Genomic DNA, 20,382 nt, shown 5'->3' with positions numbered 1-20,382 from the left:
TATTGTGACTGACAAACACGAGTATCAAAGAAAATAAAAAGGGAAACAACATATTTCTATATAACGGAGTCAAAAGAGATTGTGTTAAAATAGATATTCATGTGTGACTGAGCTCATGATGAATCCAGTCGAAGTATAAAAGCATAAATTGAATGAAACATGAAGGAAAATATACTTATATGTGATTTAATATTCATGTGTGATGGAATTAATTGTAAAACATAGAAAAGGAGAAATGTATTCAAGTGTTTTTAATGTTTAAACTATGTTTTAAATCATGTTGAAGTAAGGTCACATAGAGAGAAGATGATAGAATGTAACTGGACATCGAGTGATTGGATTATAACAAAAATGACTGAATCTCTTCAGCATCGATGTACAGCTAACAGATCATCTGCAGAGGTTTATTTGAAGAGTTTCAGTCAGGTTTCAGAGCTCATCACAGCACAGAAACAGCTTTAGTGAAGGTTACAAATGATCTTCTTATGGCCTCTGACAGTGGACTCATCTCTGTGCTTGTCCTGCTAGACCTCAGTGCAGCGTTCGATACTGTCGACCATAATATCCTATTAGAGCGATTAGAACATGCTGTAGGTATTACAGGTACTGTGCTGCAGTGGTTTGTATCATATCTATCTAATAGACTCCAGTTTGTGCATGTAAATGGAGAGTCCTCTTCACACACTGAGGTTAATTATGGATTAATTAAGGTCTGGGAAGTGCTTCCGCTCCCTTAAGGCCAAAACAGAGAGATTGAGGAGGAGTTTCTTCCCCCAGGCTATTCGGGCCCTAAACCAGGTGTTATGCTTCCCTTAGATCAGCAGTTCCCAACCTTTTTTGCGCCACGGACCGGTTTATGCCCGACAATATTTTCATGGACCGGCCTTTAAGGTGTCGCGGATAAATACAACAAAAAGGGACCGCTGCCTTAGACAGTATCATCAGAAGACATAGCATACATTTTCACTGCTATGAGGTTATTGTACTCAGCCCTGAAAAGCTTAGAAATATGGTATCTAAGCAGATTCTTACCCTGGATGGCATTACCTCGACCTTGGAGTCATTTTTGACCAGGACATGTCCTTCAATGCACATATTAAAAAAATATGTAAGACTGCTTTCTTCCATTTGTGCAACATCTCTATAATTAGAAATATCTAATTTCTATTCGATTCAATTATGATTGACTCCAGGATGCCAGCAAAGTCTTTGCCAGCGGGCGATGGTGTGCCGGGGGAGTCTGCCAGGCGACAGCTTTTTGATGACGGCGACTCATTGACCGGGGAAGATGCGCTCTCGGCCTTCTTCATAACTATACCATCGAAGCACCGGTCGATGAAATCTTGGAGAGCGTCTAAACTCTCCCTCCAGGGTGTTGGAGATGATTAAACAGATGTGGTTAGTTATATGACAATTGATTAATATATTGATTAGTATATTTGGTAAACTTGAAGCGTGAAAGAACGTTTGTAAAATTCTAAGCTACCATTCACTTTCTTTCCGCCACATCTCCGGTGTCTGACGTCACCTACAACATGAGTCACTTACCTTTCCCGTCACTTAGCTCCCTTGCTGATCTGTTTATAAAAAACTAGTTCATGCATTAATTACTTCTAGGCTGAACTATTATAATTCATTATTATCAGGATGTCCTAAAAACTCCATGAAAAGCCTTCAGTTAATCCCCGGGTTGATGGCACTCAGGCAAAACCACCAAAGGAGTCCAAAGGGGCCGGGTACTCTGAACCATTGTTCACTGCATGGGCGCAGACGATGGCTAGGACCTGTTACCCGACCCACCGGTGCAGGAAACAGGCTCTCTTGTCCACTGGGAGGAACCCCAATGTACAGAAGGTGGGCGGAGTCAATGCTGATAAAGTTAAAGCCATTTCTTTGGCTTGGTGGCCATTGTTTTAGTGGGTGTTTCTCAGAGCCAACAAGGACATGTGGAAAGTGAACCGTACTTTGAAATGCCCTGTTTGTGTGTCACCAAATACAATTTTTATATTTTTTCGTGATTGAATCTTCAGATATCTGTTCAGTTTGTCAAGATAGAGCCTTTTTGCAAAAGTGCTTCGATGATTTCGGAGATGTCTGTTCAGCCCAGTCTCACGGCAAAGCGTGTAATCGATCCGCTCGCCTTATAAACGCTCGAGCTTGGTGTTTCCGTCACGTAGTAACTGTTAGGTTTAACTGTGCCAGGCTTGTTAGACATGATGAAACACATACAGACTTCTGGATGTTCAACCAATATTTTTATTGTAAATATTAATCATGAGGGTAAATGGGTAGGCCCGCTGCTCCCTCAGAGCCCTGTACACCACGGAGCGAGGTCAGCATATCCAGGATATCTTTCTGTTATCTGGATTCACTGACCCTAACACTGGGACCAGGATAAACGGTCACACGAAGTTATCGGCTCTCTAAGTTCACCCAAGATTTCCCAGCGCGGTCACATGAAAGCGCTGGCAGCATCAAACTAATCTAACAGTCGTCTATGAATCTAATTCACAGGTCATATCCATGTTCTTTTATCATCCTTATTACTGCCAACTATTCCAGAGAGAGTCTGCAATATAAAGAACATAAAAATACAGCAGTCAAACACAACACTGCTGTGAAAGAGACGAACGCTCCAGTTTGTCAGATCAGAGTGGAATGAATGTGGTTGGTTGAACAGATGTTTGTGATGTGTTATCTGCATTTCCATCAGCGTAAGAGACTCAGCAGCAGATAAGAATAAATGATAATAACATTTATACTTTTAATAAATCACCAAATTAATACACGCATGTTCCCATGACAATGCAATGCTGTGTTTGCGCAGTGATTTTAGCTCATTTAACACGCAGTCCTCCATCATTCCCCCATTTTAAACACTTAAAACATGCTGCAAATAAAAGACTGAGTGAAATCGTGGCACTTCCAGCTGATTTGGAACAGAAACGTTCAAACCTGCTGCGACTGTTTGAGTTTGTATTCTCTCAGCTGCAGACTTGCTGCTGTTTAAAAGTTTGAGAGCAAAGATTAGTAAGTAAGTAAAATGTTATTTATATAGCATCTTTCTAGACACAATTACAAAGTGCTGCACATAGGACAACAAAAAAAGATATATAAAACATAAAACAGGCAAAAATGAACCCAAAGCAATTGTAAAAAGGTGCGTTTTGACTTGTTTTTTTTAAAAAGAGACAACTGAGTCCACAGATCTTAAGCTTTTTTGAGGGAGTTCCACAGTCTGGGGGCCACTGTGGCAAAAGCTCTGTCTCTCTTAGTTCTTATCTTAGTGTGTTGTGTAGCAAGTAGGCCCTGATCAGATGATCTCAGGGACCTGCTGGGACATGGGCCTGTAGAAGATCAGAGATGTAAGCTGGTGCTTGTCCATGCAAAGAAGTCAAAACCAGGATCTTAAAATGGACTCTGAATTCAATAGGAAGCCAGTGTAACTGAGATAGCAACGGCGTCACATGTGAAAGATTAGATATAATTAGATTAGATTAGATTAGATATAAAAACAAACGTCACACATGGGCTCAGTCTCTGTACACAATATGAGGTCAGCAATTACAGAGTGTGTGTCCTGTTTCAACATTAAATGTGTCGGATGGTTTGCAGCCATCTGGCAGTTTTTCATCAGCACCATGCTGGAAGCTGCACACTGATGAACGACTGACTTTTACTTTCAAAGAGACATGAAGGGTACTTCCCAGAGTCTGACCTGCGTCGACCCACCTGCTTAGTGTCTGTGGTTACCATGGTTACTGCAGAAGCTGCTGTGAATTAAACAGCTGGCATTGCATTAACCTACCAGCGATGTGAGTGTTTATGTTTTTCAATACAAAAGAAATGAAATATTTAATGAATTAATTCACATTTTAATTAATTAATGAAACATTTAATTAATAATTTAATGGCGTATTGAATGAATTCATTTTGTTACTCCTGGCCCTCCATAAGGTAGCTGAACAAGGACTTCTTAGTTGAAGCTAAGATGACTAGATATAGTTTGAATTAATACAGCTATGTTGGTTGCACATAAGTCAGTTTTTTCATTTGAAGTAAAGTGTTTCTAACTTAACTGAATTTGGTGGAAACTGTTGACATAGGTTGAAATTGTTAAATGTTGTCATTGTGTTACTTAAATTTGTAAGTCTTGGTTCAAACTGTATGATCAAAGACATTCCTTTGTTTCTGACTCCCTCCCCAGCCAGTCTGTTGGTGGGGGAGGCTGCAGTGTTTTATTATAGGCACATCCTAGGTCAGACCTTCCCAAAGTGTGGGGCCTGCCATGGCAGGGGGGGTGCGGGATGAAAAGGGGGGAAAAAAACAAAACGCTTGGACACTGCTAGCACCGAGCACCCACAGAAACGCAAAGCAGGAGATGAAGCATCGCTGAATATGTTTCCAAACCAACTTCATTCTAAGACAAAGACTAGAAAACATGGTGAAGCAAATCTTCCCTCTGTCTCTCTTCCACAGCATGTCTTTAATCTTTCTTCACCCCAACCAATCACAGCAGATGGCCCCGCCCCTCCCTGAGCCTGGTTCTGTCGGAGGTTTCTTCCTGTTAAAAGGGAGTTTTTCCTTCCCACTGTCGCCAAAGTGCTGCTCATAGGGGGTCATATGATTGTTGGGGTTTTCTCTGTATCTATGAAGCGCCTTGAGGCGACTTTTGTTGTGATTTGGCGCTATATAAATAAAATTGAATTGAATTGAAACATCAACTGCTGATTGCCTATCACTTACACTCATTACATCCACAGAAAGCTGGAGTTGAAGTGTCAAGTGCATCAAGAGTTCCTCTTGAGGTTCTGAAAGATGACATTTCTCTGCCTATCAAACAGATGCATACTGACATGACAGAAGTAAACATGACTAAAAGTGCAGACTATAGAGGGATCAACTACAGAAATAGAATGATAGTTATCTGTGGTTTTACTGATGGGCTACCTGGATTTGGAGAGATAATAAGAATATGTGTTGTTCAGGGTACAATGAATTTCATTGTCAGCAAGTTTTCGTCTTGGTTTAGGGAGCACTACCGGGCCTTTGAAATGCAACCATGTACAAGTGACAAAATGTCCCTGATAACATATGATGAACTGGCAGAGAAGTACCCATCAAATGACTACTTCATTGGTCCCCTTCGAATGGTTACATTGAAAAGATATCCTTACATCAAAAGCACATAATGAATATGTGAGTAAACAGCTCTAATTAATAGCTTACTCAATATGCACTTTAATCTCACTGGCATAAGCACCTTCAGTAGCACCTGGCTTTATTGTGATGTTCAGCCACTAACTCCCTGTGACTTGTTGAATCTAACAGTCTGATAGGCCCATTCGCACATCTTCTAGACAAGAAAACCTTTAATCTGTGTTTTTGTTGAGATTAGTCAGAATTTTTCTCAGTTCTCTCTTAAGTACCATTGTGAAACATTATGTTGACATCTCAATTTTAATGCTTTCAATTTTATACATAGTTACTGGATTTATGTTCATGTATATATATATTTTCTTTTATATATATATATATATATATATATATATATATATATATATATATATATATATATATATATATATATATATATATATATATATCTTATAACCTCTCCAGTGTGACAGTTTTCTAAAAATTGGTAAGATCTCACTTCTCAGAACTAATACTACATTGTACAATAAAGATCCACCCAGGTATCTTACCTTCATAATTGTATTGGATCACTCTTAGCCAGCTTCACGTTCTGCCCTAACTAATACTGTTGACAAGCCTGGTACATATAAATGACACATTATTCTCTCTCATCTGTTTAAACAAGTTTAAAAACTCCCCAAAGATTGATTCTGTTCATCTGGACGTTTTCAGTGGGAGAAACGTTTCATCATCATCCAGGTGACGTCTTCAGTCTCAGCTGACTGCAGGTTTCAATCTTATAAACAGTACATTTGCATAATGACTGAAACCAGCTCAGTGAAGGAACAATGGGCTGGGAGGTCAGTTCCTTGGTCATAATTAAAGTCAATTCTCATGACCATTGATTTATACATCGGGGAAACCAAACAACCAAAGTGGATGGAATAACACAGAAGAGCCACCTCGTCAGGCCAGGATTCTGCAGTCTGTTCACACCTACAGGCCAGTGGACACTCTTTCAATGATGAGGATGTAACATCCTGGACAGGGAGGAACGCTGGTTTGAGGGCGGAGTCAAGGAGGCCGTTTACGTGAAAAGGGAAAGAGCATCTCTGAATCGAGGAGGGGGCCTAAGGGTACAACTGTCACCATCTTACATGCTGTGATTGCAGCCATTCCCCAACTCTCTGTGAATGGGACTTACAGTGGCGCTTCATAGATACAGAGAAAAACCCAACAATCAGATGACCCCCTATGAGCAGCACTTTGGCGACAGTGGGAAGGAAAAACTCCCTTTTAACAGGAAGAAACCTCCGGCAGAACCAGGCTCAGGGAGGGGCGGGGCCATCTGCTGCGACTGGATGGGGTGAGAGAAGGAAGACAGGATAAAGACATGCTGTGGAAGAGAGACAGAGGTTAATAACAGATATGATTCAAATGTATCCCATTCGTCTATAAGAACTACACTTTCCACCACCCACTCAGATTTTAATGTCCTGGCACTTGCTCTGTGGTTTGTGACTGGATTAAGGTTTGACAACTATCGCGTTTACCTTTTTTGAAAACAGTGTAGACATTGGATTTATTTGTTCAGTGTGTTGAAGTCCAGTGTATACTGAAAGGTAAACCCACAGGCAATATAAGCTATTCTTGCTTTTAAATTTTGATTTATATAAAAAAACGATTAAAACACATGTGTACAACTCTTTATATACCCTTAGTCATTTTTTATATAATTTGTAGCGTTTATATTTTATTTTTATTACAGTATCACTATTATAGAAACTACAATAGCAGCCAGTCATAAGTTGTTTGTCTTTATTGATGTGCAGCAAATATTTGCATATTTAAATGAGAGCACTTGATTTCTTTTCTGAGCCTGCAAACACATAAACTCAAACATGTCAGAGTTTGTGAAATTATAATGTGAACACACACATGTTGATTAACATATTCTTTTAATAAATAATATTGTCATGAAAAACATAAACACCGAATAACAGCTTGTGTACATTTGAACAGTGCATGTTCATATTTTTTCTTTATATCATTACATGGACCAGTCAAACCAAAGATCAGCACATTATGCAAAAGAAGATGAAATTTAATTTAGTATAGGTGGGCAGGCAACTTACACGAACACCAAAAAAGTTCTGATAACAAGGTAATTACTTGATAAGGTTGGACGGATGAGGGACTGGGGTGTCATAACTCTCCTAGTCCATGAAGCCACCGTATCTCTTCTGTAGCTCACCACCGTTCTCCGAAGCTCGTTTCATCACCCCTTCATTCTTGCTGTCCACCAGCCACTCAGGCCTACCCACACGCCTCATGAACCCTCCATAGCGTTTCTTGAGGCCTCGGCCTAACACTGCCTCTAGCAGGTCACCCTGCGCAACCTCCCCTTCAGCCCGACGCATGAAACCTCCATACCTCTTTACTACCTCACCTCCCTGATCTACCCCCTTATTGCTACGCCCAATTTCTGTATTAAGGAACTTTAGGATGTCCAGGTGGAGGTTTTCTTCATCATTCTGGTTTCTGGTTTCCTCTAGTGAGCCCTCTGTAGAGGATGAGCGGCGAGACATGAAGCCACCATAGCGTTTCATGAATCCACCATACTTCTTGGACATTTGTTGTTCTGGTGATCTTGCAAACTCATCATCAGTGTTCAGGGTTCCTTCTGCTTCCTGCGCCCCCTGTGCATTGGGGTAAGCATCCATTGGAATACGGCCTTCCTCTTCCAGCAGTAAGTCCTGGCACAGGCGCAGCTTCTGGCTGTCCAACCCACCATCACACTGAGGAGAGCATGTCTGAAAAAAAAAAAATCAAAATTGCTATCAAGTCTTTCATAAATGCAATAGCTTCCAAGTACAACTCGCTGTTTTATCCAGTTCAGTATTCATTTGAATCAGTTTTCAGCTTGAGCTGGACACTATAAATGACTGCTTCATTTAGAAGTCCATGCTGAACCATCTTTCTTCAAAAACATCAATAAACTATCAATAATGATGAACAACTGTTCAAATGTTTCTGTCTTCCTTTATAATCAGAAGTTATATTCAGGCTCTATACTACTCATAAAGCTAATACCTCTTACACAGCTCTTTTTCTGTCCTTTTTAATAACATAAGTGACAATGATACATTTTCATTTTGTAAAGTACCACGACAACTTCTAGACATCAGAAAAGTATTTATGGAAAGTGTATTTTTAAAAGGTGAGGTATAATAAGACCCATTATTGACTTTTAGATCTGTTCCAAGATTTTTCTTTTCTTGTTATTTTTTATTTATTTGTCCTGTTTTTAGCCACAAGATTCCCATTAAGTTCTTGTCCTGGTCAAGAGGGCAGCATAAGCAATTAAAATTTCTAAAAAGAAAAGAAACAAAAGTAAATTTTAAGAGAACAACAGCATGCAATATCCACACCAAATTCCACCTGAAGTCCAAGATTTTGTAACAGCAACATCTGCTCAGGGCAGCACATAAAGCTCTGAGGACATGCTGGACACATGTTGAATAATCTGAGTGTTAGTGGCAATCTGACCCCTGAGCAAAGTTGCTGGTAAGAAGACAGGTTACCGAACAATTTCTTGGCAATATATAGCAACAGTTTATTTTCTGAATGAAAGCTAGAGCCTGAGCTTGTTGCACATGTTATATATTATATGTGATAAGACTGTGATCACTAAATGTAACAGTTTCTCTATTTCTAATTCAGTTTGTGCTTGTTTGGAAGAATTGAAATAGAAAAGAATTTCATATTGTTTTACTTTTTTGTCACAGACAAATGATAATAATATAAGAATGAATGATTTTCAGTCTTCCCTTAATGGTTTATTCTGCTGTTACTGTTGTTTTATTTCCCCTCTTCATTAAACCATGACACTGTTACCTAATGAAATGTTACTGAACCTGAAGAGAGGCTGACACAAACAGACACACAAAGACACAAACTGTGTCACGATAAGACAGCAAAGGCATAAACTCAACAGTGCAGAGAAACAATCAACAAGAACACATTACAACGGGTCCACGGTCTTAGCGATTGCTTTAACTACTGACAATACATTTTCCACAAGACGTCTCATCTGTTCCTCACCTGTCATGAGTGTAGCAGATACATCTAATATAAACCTGCTTAAGTTATGAATTCATTTAACTCCAAGCGAAGGAACATAGTCATAATAAATGCAACTGCTGGGCCCTTGAGCTGCACACTGTGAGGATAATCTGCACGTAACCTCTTGGTATGATTGGATTTCACTTCGTAGAGTCATCACAAATATGTTGACTCGAAAAAAATGTTCGATAGCATGTAGGGAGAATTTGTGCCTCGGTTAGTTTTCAGTGCTGTTTGCTTTTGAAGACTGAAAATTGAACTGGGAATATATTAGAATATATTAGCACCTAATACATATTTATCCATTTTCCTCTAAAGACAATAATGTACATTATATGTATATATATGCACACATACATTTGTTATAATATAAAAACAGTGTAAGTGCCTCTTCAAAATGTAAGGTTCTGTAATTCAGATCTCAATAGATACCAATAACATTCAGAGAATGAAGTAAGTAAGAAGTAATTTAAATATACTAAACGCACTGATAATTAATTAAATGATTTGAAATTCTTTCACATGTAAAATATGATATGGAGTAGTCTTCTTAGAATATGAAACAATGCAAAATATATGTTCCAAACATAGAGTTTTTATTTCTCTGGTCAATATTTTAACTTGTCTGTGTCTCAACATGAAGCACGCAAGGCTGAAATCTGTAACTGCATATGCTGCATACTCAAAGTGATTGAAACATCAGCGTCTGAATTATTTCAGTTTTGAGAAAAACCTAAAACAAATATACAAATATATATACAAATATTAGACAAATATAAAACACGAAGAGTGCGAGGTCTTAAATGGAAAGAAAAGGCAGGGAAACGATAAAATGCATTTGCAGTTTGAAGAACTCGAATGCCAGATCAATATTATAGCCATCAACAGATCTTGCAAGTGGCATTTGAAAGGGAAAAGGGAGGCGTGAAAAGAGGAAAAGACTAAATCAAATCAAGGAGCGAGAATAACATAATATACAGAAAAAATGGCATGGGTTGAAATCCCACAGAGATTACAGTTACGACTGTTGTCTAATTTGGTATAACTGAGTCTACAAATGTGAAAAGGAAAGCTATGGAAACTAGAAGGGAAATAAAAACGGAAAACAGGCGGAAATGTAGTTAGTAAAGAAAAAAACGGCATAGAAAACTGAACAGAAAAGAATAAAGTACAAAAGAATAGCAAAGGCAAGAAGTTGTGTCGTAATGTGTTCGCTGAACACTGTAAATGTCACTTTACATGTTTTTTATGAACTATGACAAAATGAACTGCTTTCAGGGGAGAAGAAAAACTGACTAATGGCTTGTATAAAAAGTACAATCCGACTGACCGTGGACAGACGGCACAGTGCCACTGTCAACTTACTGATTACAATTCATGAATTATTCATTTGTCTCTTTTTAAGAAATATAAACAAAACAATATATAGTGACATTACCATTGATGAGAAACCAGACTGTTGTCCCAGCAGATGGTATACGCAAAGTGCACACTCCTTCCCGCAGTCTGTTCCAACCACAAGTGACACACAAACGCCCAGAACCATCATCCACATGCAACTGCTGTATGCGAGGGAAGCCATGGTCTAAGTACGGAAATGAGGGGAGAGAGGAAAAAATAAATTTTAAAATTAATCATTTTCAGACAAATGTTCAACTGAGTACCAAGTACACGACTGATACTACTGGTTGTAACGAACTAGTAGCAATTTATAATGCCACCTTTTATGAGCAGTGACAATTAAAAAATATTTTTAAAAAATGTGGCAAATACGTAACGCAAACTGTGAGAGTTCCCCAAAGGGAGTGCGCCTTCAGGTGATGTGCCTTATTCTCTATGATTTATTACTAGCTGTAGATATAGTGGGTAGTATAAGCACCGGTGCATCACTTTATAAAAAGTATTCGCTATCTTACCTCTGCTTTACTTTAACAGAAAATAAAGCCGCTCGGAGATTTCCTCGTCCTGTGCCCTTGGGAGTAGCGGCGGGCTGTGAAACTGGACTGGCTCAAGTCTGTGCACTCAATATATCTGCGCGCAGCTCCGTGAGCGGCAGGCTGTGGGAAGAGTGGCCACGGTTCAGCCAATCAACAAAAGACATACACACTGCTTGGTCGCTCCTCTAATCGGCGCTGTATCTTCCGTCTGCTGACAATGACAGAAGTGCAGTGTGTCGCCTTTTAGCGAGAAAAACAAATACCATTACTATCATCAATTTAAAGAGCTGGGTGCAGTGCTGTGTCCGGATGCGCTGCGGGGTGTTAAAGTAGTTGGTGGCAACGACGTCACTGTATAATAAGACAGAAAACGTAAGAGGCGTTTGGCACGACCTGAACCCCACCCTCCATAACGATCACCACTCAGTCAGATTTGGAGGTGCAGTGCTGGCACAAATAAATGCGTAGAATAGTCTCAGTTTGTTGCTCTATTTCTTTTTTCTACAGGTACATGACATTCAAATGGAATAATTCAGTTATTTAGTTCAATATAAAGTACGGGAGGGTTAATTTAAATAACACTGTACACATCAAACAACACATAACGATTTTTCACCACTTTACTACATAATTCTGGATAATTCATGAAAAGTTTTGTAATATTCATATACTAAAACAGACAGTGAACAAAGTGACCTAGTCTGTTACACAATCCCCATTTCCCACTTAATCTCCTTCACACAGATAGCTGTTATCATTGCTTCATGCAGGACGTTTTTTAATTAAAAAAGGCGTTCTGCTAACATTACCAAGGCACTTCACTGTTCCAGCACTTATTTGTTCAGAACAACAGGCTCAATAAAGATATCCCGGCATCAACTGCGTGTTGTGTCTGTGTGTGTGCACATGTGTGAATGCACACAACATTTGCATATTGCTTCCTTATGGGAAACTGCAGTGCAAATGATAAACATTCATCCAATTTTATTAACACACAATTTCCAAGTACAAGAAGCTGGCGAGGAACTTGTGGAGTGGTCTCGAAGAAATCACCTCTTTCTGAATATCAGCAAGACAAAAGACATGGTGGTTGACTTCAGAAGGAAAAACAAATGTGACTAGGCCCATCAACATCATGGGTGAGGAGGTGGAAACTGGACAGCTGCTGGTTCTTGGGCATTCACCTGAATGACAGACTGGACTGGGGGACCAGCAGTGCTCTATAAAAGAAGGGAATGAGCAGACTCTACTTTCTAAGGATGCTCGTATCCTTTAATGTGTACAGTAATCTGTGTGCAGAACTTCTACCGGTCTGTGGTAGTGAGCGCCATCTACTCTACAGTTTCTTCTCAGTTAGCCAACTGAGATTTGGGTGGGTGGATGGTGAATATACATTTTTTCTGTAAGTTATGCTGAAATGTTTTGTAATTCAATTCAGTGCAGTTCTACTTTAATCAGTTGCATTCACTAAACAACAACACTGTCATGGTCTGGGTGAGTCACAGTAATTTTCCACAGTGGCTGCTCTCCTCCTTGGGGTGGAGCCTTCGCTGCTCCTCCCAGAATCACCACCTGAGACTGATTGAGACAGCTGTATTTAAGACCAGCGTTCACAAAAGTGGATGCACAAACACAGAGAGTTAAGTATTTTTGATTAATTTATTTTCATTTAACCGCCATAGTTCATGTTCATAGTGTTTACATAGCTGTTGTTCATAGTTTCTCACAGTCCTCAGATTAGAATTAAACTCATCTGGTTCTACCCTTCAACTTAGCCTTGTTCCTAGCTTCAGCACATGTAAGTATTGTTACCTTCACACTGTTATAAATCAAGTTTAACTGTGGAACTGAAGCTCTAGACACTGCCAAACAAAGGCTCACAGATCTGGCCACAGAGCTACATCAACGAAGCCAAAAGAATGACCCTGTTCTCCAAAGACCCGTCCAAATTGTAAGCGCACTTCCAAGGGAAGAACAGTAAAATGTCAGACCCACCCAAAGCAGAAACTCTGGGACAAAGAAGCACTGTACATCTGCCATAACAAGAATTAGTCCACATCACAAAGTCAGACATCCAGCAAAGCTGCTGGTAAATGAAGCAATACATCAGGACTCTAAGACCAGGCAGTACAAAGCTTAGTGCCATCTGGACTGACTACATGAAAACCTACAACTTACTGGCCCACAGTGGATGCTACAAGAGGCAGCTCACACAGCTGAAGACAGATGGTAATGAGGAACGGATGTAGAGACTGCCATTGATGACCAAGACAGCAAAAAGGTTTTATTTTAAAAAGTGAGTCCTTAGAAGTCACAAGAATAACGCCACTTGTATTGCCATTGAGCTTGAGCTGATTGTTCTTTGTTTCATTGAACAATATAGTTGTGTGTTGTCTGCATAAAAACATGAAAACGATGGAAGATGTTTCCTAGAGGAAAAAGATAAACTATACATAACAGAAGTCACCCAATGATCCCTGAGGGACATTATGTGACTGAGGCTGATGTTGAAGTTATTGGACTCTAGATTTTAAGAATGACGGTGACAGAGGCTGTTTTGAGAGATATAAGAAAGTACCAGTGAAACGAGGTGGCCATGGTAGTCATGATCAGTGCCAGCGTAGGAAGACAGTCTTTGCTCAAGGAAGTTGGAAGGATGAACATGTGGAGGTTTTGGACATAATATGAGTTTGGTGATGTTTTTCACAGAGCACAGTTGAAAGGAGGATAACCTGGAACATAAAGAACTTGCGGTATCTCCCCAGATGGAGTTTTGTACTTACAGGGATTAGAAAAAGAGAGCTTATTTTAGTCACACGGGATCCTCTTTATCAGCTCGTTTTCAAATCCAAAATCAATTTTAAGATAAGATAACTCTTTATTGTCATTGCACAGTCATACATAGTACAATAGTACAATGAAATTGGAAAACTGTCCTACGTCGGCACTACATATAACACGACACGATACGACACATCACAACGCAACAAACAACACAACACAGTATATTAACTTAGTATAAAAAAGAAGAAGTGTATGTGTATTGCACACTGTTATTATTGCACATTAATTATTATTGCACCTTGTTATAAATATAAATATTATTATTGTTATTGTTTGAAACATTGTTACCTCCCCCCTAAAAAAGTCCAGGGAGGTATCCAGTCAGGTCAGCTGTTAGCATTGATCAGGGCTGTTGCCCTGTTGTAAAAGCTGTCCTTGAGTCTATTTGTTCGGGACCTCAGCAGCCTGAACCTCCTGCCAGACGGCAGCAGCTTAAACACCCGGTGTCCTGGGTGTGTGCAGTCCCGTACGATGCTGCGTGCCCTCTTGAGACAGCGAGTGCTGTACAGGTCCTTCAGGGAGGGAAGAGGATGTCCAATGATTTTTTTGGGCCATATTGATGACCCTCTGGAGTGCCTTTCTGTGTGCTGTGGTGCAGCTAGAGAACCACACACCGATGCAATATGTCAGCACACTTTCAATGGATCAGCGGTAGAAGACGGTCAGCAGCTCCTTCTTCAGGTCCATTTTTCTGAGGATTCTCAGAAAGTGGAGACGCTGTTGGGCCTTCTTTAAGACCGCAGAGGTGTTAGAGCTCCATTGGAGGTCTGTGTCTATGTGCACACCCAGAAACTTGAAACTGGAGACCCTTTCCACGCACTCCCCGTTGATGCTGACAGGCTGCAGCTCGGACTTCCTCCTTCTGAAGTCAACTACCTGTTACGGTTCTGGGTCCGTTGGACCCAGTATTTTGAGTTTATTATGTTTTGGTGTAATTTTGCATCATGGATTGTTTTCTTGTTCTCTTGTGGTTGTGGTGATTATTATTATTATTATTATTATTATTAGAGTTTCATGTTTCTGTTATCCATATTTTAGGAATTGTGGTTTCATGTATAGTTCAGTTCCATGTGTCATTTTCTGTCTCTCTGTGTTGAGTCCGTGTCTCTGAGTTGTGATTCATGTTTCCTGTTTTATTGTGAAAGTCTGTCTTATGTTAGTGTGTGCAGCTTTGTTTCCCCCGTCTCGTTAGCCCTGATCTCCCCCAGCTGTGTCCCCCTTCTGTGGCCCATTCCCTCATTACTACCCTGTGTATTTAAGCCCTGTGTTTTCCCATGCTCGGTGTCGCGTCGTACCCTCAGATTATGCCTGTGTGTTCCTGGTCTCCGGTTTCAGTGGTCACTTCACGTTTGGTTTTCAATAAAGCTAAGGTTCTGATTCACAATTCTGTGTTCGAGTCCTGCGCTTGGATCCTCCTCTCCGCCTGCCCGCACACAGAGCCCTGACACTACCAGTTCTTTTGTCTTGGTGGTATTGAGGTCCAGGTTGTTATCTACACACCAATCTGACAGCCTCTGAACTTCAGCTCTGTACACAGTCTCATCTCCCCCTGAGATGAGCCCCACCACGGTGGTATCATCTGCAAACTTGATGACTGTGTTGTCTGGGTGGGAACTAACACAGTCATGTGTGTATAGAGTGTACAGTAGGGGACTCAGTACACAGCCTTGTGGAGAGCCGGTGCTGAGGCTGAGGGCTGAGGAAAGATGAGGCCCCACTCTAACTCTCTGTACACGGTCTGAGAGGAAGTCTCTGATCCAGCGGCAGGTGGTGGAAGGAAGTCCAATTTCCAGCAGTTTAACTATTAGTCTGTCCGGGAGTATCGTATTGAAAGTCCTTCTCTTCACATACAAGGTCTTAAATAATCAGGCCCCATCTTATCTTAATGACCTTGTAGTACCATATCACCCTATTAGAGCACTTCGCTCTCGCTCTGCAGGCCTACTTGTTGTTCCTAGAGTATTTAAAAGTAGAATGGGAGGCAGAGCCTTCAGTTTTCAGGCCCCTCTTCTGTGGAACCAGCTTCCAGTTTGGATTCAGGAGACAGACACTATCTCTAGCTTTAAGATTAGGCTTCAAACTTTCCTTTTTGCTAAAGCATATAGTTAGGGCTGGACCAGGTGACCCTGAATCCTCCCTTAGTTATGCTGCAATAGACGTAGGCTGCTGGGGGATTCCCATGATGCACTGAGTGTTTCTTCTTCATTCACCTTTTTTCACTCAGTTTGTGTTTAATAATGAGTTTTTAATCTTTGACTCTCTTCCAAAGCATGTCTTTGCCCTGTCTTCTTGCCCTCACCCCCAACTGGTCACAGCAGACGGCTGTGCCTTCCTTGCCAGGTTGTGCTTCTTGTTCAAAGGGAGTTTTTCCTTCTCACTTTTGCCGAGTATTTACTTGGTGGACAGAAAATAGGGCAGCACAGTGGCATACTGGTTAGCAGTGTTGACTCACAGCAAGGCCCTGAGTTCGACTCCTCCATCTGAAGGAGTAAAGCCTTCCTGTGTGGAGTTTGCATGTTCTCCCCATGTTTGCATGGGTTCTCTCTGGGGACTCCGGCTTCCTCCCACCATCCAAAGACATGCAACCTGCAATTAGTGGGGTTAGGTTAATTTCTGATTCTAGTGTCCATAGATGTGAATGTGAGTGTGAAGTGTTGTCTATCTTTCCGTGGTAGTCCTGTAACAGACTGGCAACCTGTCCAGGGTGTACCCTGCCTCTCGCCCAATGGTAGCTGGGATAGGCCCCGCCCCCCTGTAACCCTGATAAGGATAAGTAGAAGAAAATGATTTGACATGATCTATCAGTAATTCTTTTAAGGTATAATACTTTAACATTCATTGTCTTTTACTATTAGGTTAGACTGTTGCTGTTCCCTGTGGTCCAACAGAAATCAGTCTTCATCATCATATCTCAGAGTCTCGTATTATTCCAAACAGGCTTTTATTCATAGAGGCTTTCCGTGTTGATAATAATAGTCCAACCTAATTATCTTCTGACCTGTGTTAAGAAATTGATGATTAACTATCAGTAACATTATATGAGACTTAGTTTTCTGTGTTTACCAATGACAGCATACTTAATATAATTTCTGATATTCAGAATCATGTGTAACAAAGGCTGGAGACACATTTCTTATCTGTTCACATCCCTGCAACAGTCTCACACACACAGGTCGGTCAAAGACACTTTCATTATTCAAACTACTGTGACAGAGGTGTGATGTGGCTCCATTGCACAGGGGGATGCACTAAGGGGGCAATGCCAGGGTGGCTGCGAGGACAGCTGCTCCCACTTGGTCAGTTATGCTCTCCCTACTTTAGTGATGCCGGGACCTGGAGAGAGATCAAAAGTTATTGATCACACGTTTAAACAAACGCTATAAATTTTAAAAAGAAACTTTGCTGCTCACGTATTTCATCTGGGGACCATACTGATTCACAACTACATCGCATTCATCTTATTAATTAGACTTAAGAATTAAGAATTAAAGATCATATACTATTACCACAAGCACATGCAGATATTTAGCCACCTGTATCACTTTTAAGGTAAAAAGCTGGATGACCTTTCACCTGAAAGGCAAACTGGGGGGACTCTCATTCTATTACACTTCTCTCAACAATCAAGCTGCTGGAGGACTTCCCATGATGCACTTCCATTCCTCTTTTACTCCTGTCATGTCCAATGAACCACTGAGTGTAATTTATCCCAGTCTCCAACAGTTCATGTTTTGTAATTCTCTCTCCTTCTTTTTTCTCTTTGCTTTCAGAGCCTAGAAGCTGCATGTGTCGATATCATGCTTGTAGTTCAAAAGATGTGTCAGGGATAAGCCATTGGGATTTAGCAGGAACATCTCATAGTGCTATGGAGACATTTTGCCCCAGAAGTGCCAAACTCAACAAACGTTGGCGCTGAGCTTCACGGTTTTCATGCAACAAAGACTGACTGCCTGCTGCTTCCTTATAAAATAATCCAAAGAGGTCACCAGGAGCAGGTGTGTGATTCACACCATGTGTGTGGAGACCAGAAGGCAGGAAACAGCCCACCTCCAGTGCACCAAAACCAGTCCATGCCCAAACACACACACACAAACTGTGAAATGGGAGAGAGAAGACAGAGGACACAAAAACACACAGGAAATGTCAGGCTTCATGGAGACGACCGACGGATCATCGCTGCTTGGGTGCATAGCTGTTTTTAGTTTCCAAGTCCAAATGTTTTTGTGGCTGCCGTCAGAGACACACAACCACAAAATATTCTCTCTGCATTAAATTATAACTCTGATAGTGCCTAAAGTTTTAAAGGGCAGTAAGCAGAAAGCATTCGTGCACTAGTCTGATAGTTCTCATTGTGCACATGCATGTCTTGCATTCGAATTATGTTTCTCCAACAGAAAATAAACACACTGTTGACTGTAAGTCATTACCACACACACAACACCTGGATTATTATATATAATTATCTTTGACTCAAAAACATTAGCATCAATTAGGGAATCATGTTAGCTATCAGTACCTCAGGGAAAATTATCCTTTTCTCAGAGAGTAATTTTCCCTGAGCCTTTATTACCCAGCATGATTATGTTGTTTCTGATAATGATGGCTAATCAAGTATCAACACTACTAGCAGGTACCAGCTTCTGTGCTGGTACCTGCAGAATTTGATGCTGATAGCTGCTCCTTCAGCCCCGTCACTCTCTGAGACTAACAGAAGCAAATTGTGAAACTGCTGTTTTACAATTCTGGAGAAAGAAAAGAAGAGAAGCAGAAAGCAAGCTAGTTGTAATCATTAGAGGGATGAGCTTCATAGAGTGGATGGCTGAATGATAAAAAAAAATAGGTTAGTGGCAGTGCCATAGGGTAGAGGAAATAAGGAATTAGTTTGAGCTTTTCCTTGGTGCAGGGATGTGTGAAATGAAGTAAAGAAAACAAGAGGAGAAGGTCAGAGAAGGTTGTAGAGGCAGGTGCTGGTTAGATAACAGGAAACGGTGACAAAGAAGAAAACAACAGAGAGCAAAAGACATGTAATAAAATAACTGAGTCAGTTGGAAGCCTTGGTTTGCAGCTGAGTTCCAGTATGCTTCATTCTAGAGGCAGAATTGGTCGTGACTTTCACTGGTAATATATGCACAAACATGCAGAAAGACACACACACACACACACACACACACACACACACACACACACACACACACACACACACACACAGTGTTGCTGGCTTGGCCAGGTTTCTATCACAGCACACTATTTCACTAAGATGTGTTCATTGCAAAGCCTTCAGGGGGTCATATTGTAAACTTTTATTCATGTGTTGTAGAATGTGGAGGAATGAGAGAATCTCCCACTAAACATTGGGTATTCTTGCTTTAACCTTGCTTTGATCTGTGCAAAGATATTTTTACAGAGCTATACAGACTCTATATAGTCTAATCTGGCCTTCCTGTTCTTGCGTGTACAGGAAGTGCAGTTTGTACCTTGTTGTAAACTCTATTTCCATTGATCTCTTGCATCTCTTGATTGCAGACTTTGATGATGACCCTCTTAGTTTTAGTAGGAGGATATTCATCAATGCTGTGAGGACAACCGGGGCACTGGTGAGACACAAGGACACTAAAGGTACTTGAAATGGCCCAGGTGAATGTTAAAAGCATTTTCCACTCATCTCCCTAATTTAACAGAACCAAATGATAAGCGTTGGATGGTCCATCTTGGTTAAGATAGTGGTGCAAAAGCTCAAAAGCAGATGAGAGACGAGGCAAAGAATATTTGTTTTTAACAGTAATCTCATTTAAAACATGGAAGTCAATGCAGGGCCATAAGGTTTTGTCCTTCTTATTAGCAAATTACCCCGAATCTAAAGGGGCAGAAAATGAACACATTATGCTTAAGGCCAAAGAGTCAGTGATGTACTTTTCCATCACTTCCTGTTCTGATTTTGATAGCCTCTACAACCTGCTGCTGGGAAGTGTTGCTCCAAGGAGAAAGATTCCCAACAGGTCAATAGCACACTTGTACAGCCAGTGAGAAGGAAGCAATATAGCCACATCCTTGCAGAACACTTCAGGTTGTGTTAGGCAGAGGGCACTGTAGGAAGACCAGGTAGTTTTTCATGACAATGATACGGGAACTGGAAGGGAAGCAGATCTGAGACCATCCTGAGGACAAGGAAGCCTCCAAGTTATGGTGAGCTTCTTGTTGAGGAAGGAAGTGCTGAGCAGAATTTAAGTCTGTTAAGTCAGTTTTCTGACCTGACATTCTGTCATAACCAGTGTGCAGGCTGGACTCAAGCACAGGACTCAGGAGATCTGATTCAGTTAATTTATAATGATGGTAAAAT

General features: G+C 40.7%; 1 protein-coding gene across 1 annotated transcript; it reads right to left on the bottom strand.

Moving 5' to 3' along the window:
- Positions 1 to 7,355: 7,355 nt before the first annotated feature.
- On the bottom strand, positions 7,356 to 10,846 carry LOC146614211 (proenkephalin-A-like). Its single transcript, XM_085378679.1, has 2 exons — positions 10,703 to 10,846; positions 7,356 to 7,952 (listed from the first exon to the last, which is right to left on the bottom strand). Exons 1-2 carry the CDS (start codon positions 10,844 to 10,846, stop codon positions 7,356 to 7,358), a joined length of 741 nt encoding a protein of 246 aa, XP_085234805.1.
- Positions 10,847 to 20,382: the final 9,536 nt, after the last annotated feature.

Source organism: Diplotaxodon limnothrissa, linkage group LG18, assembly GCF_057381915.1.
Source record: "Diplotaxodon limnothrissa isolate DT_005_m linkage group LG18, D_limnothrissa_male_GT1.1, whole genome shotgun sequence".
Lineage (NCBI taxonomy): Eukaryota > Metazoa > Chordata > Actinopteri > Cichliformes > Cichlidae > Diplotaxodon > Diplotaxodon limnothrissa.
The sequence above is the reverse complement of the archived record's forward strand: the minus strand, read 5'-3'. Positions and strand labels throughout refer to the sequence as shown.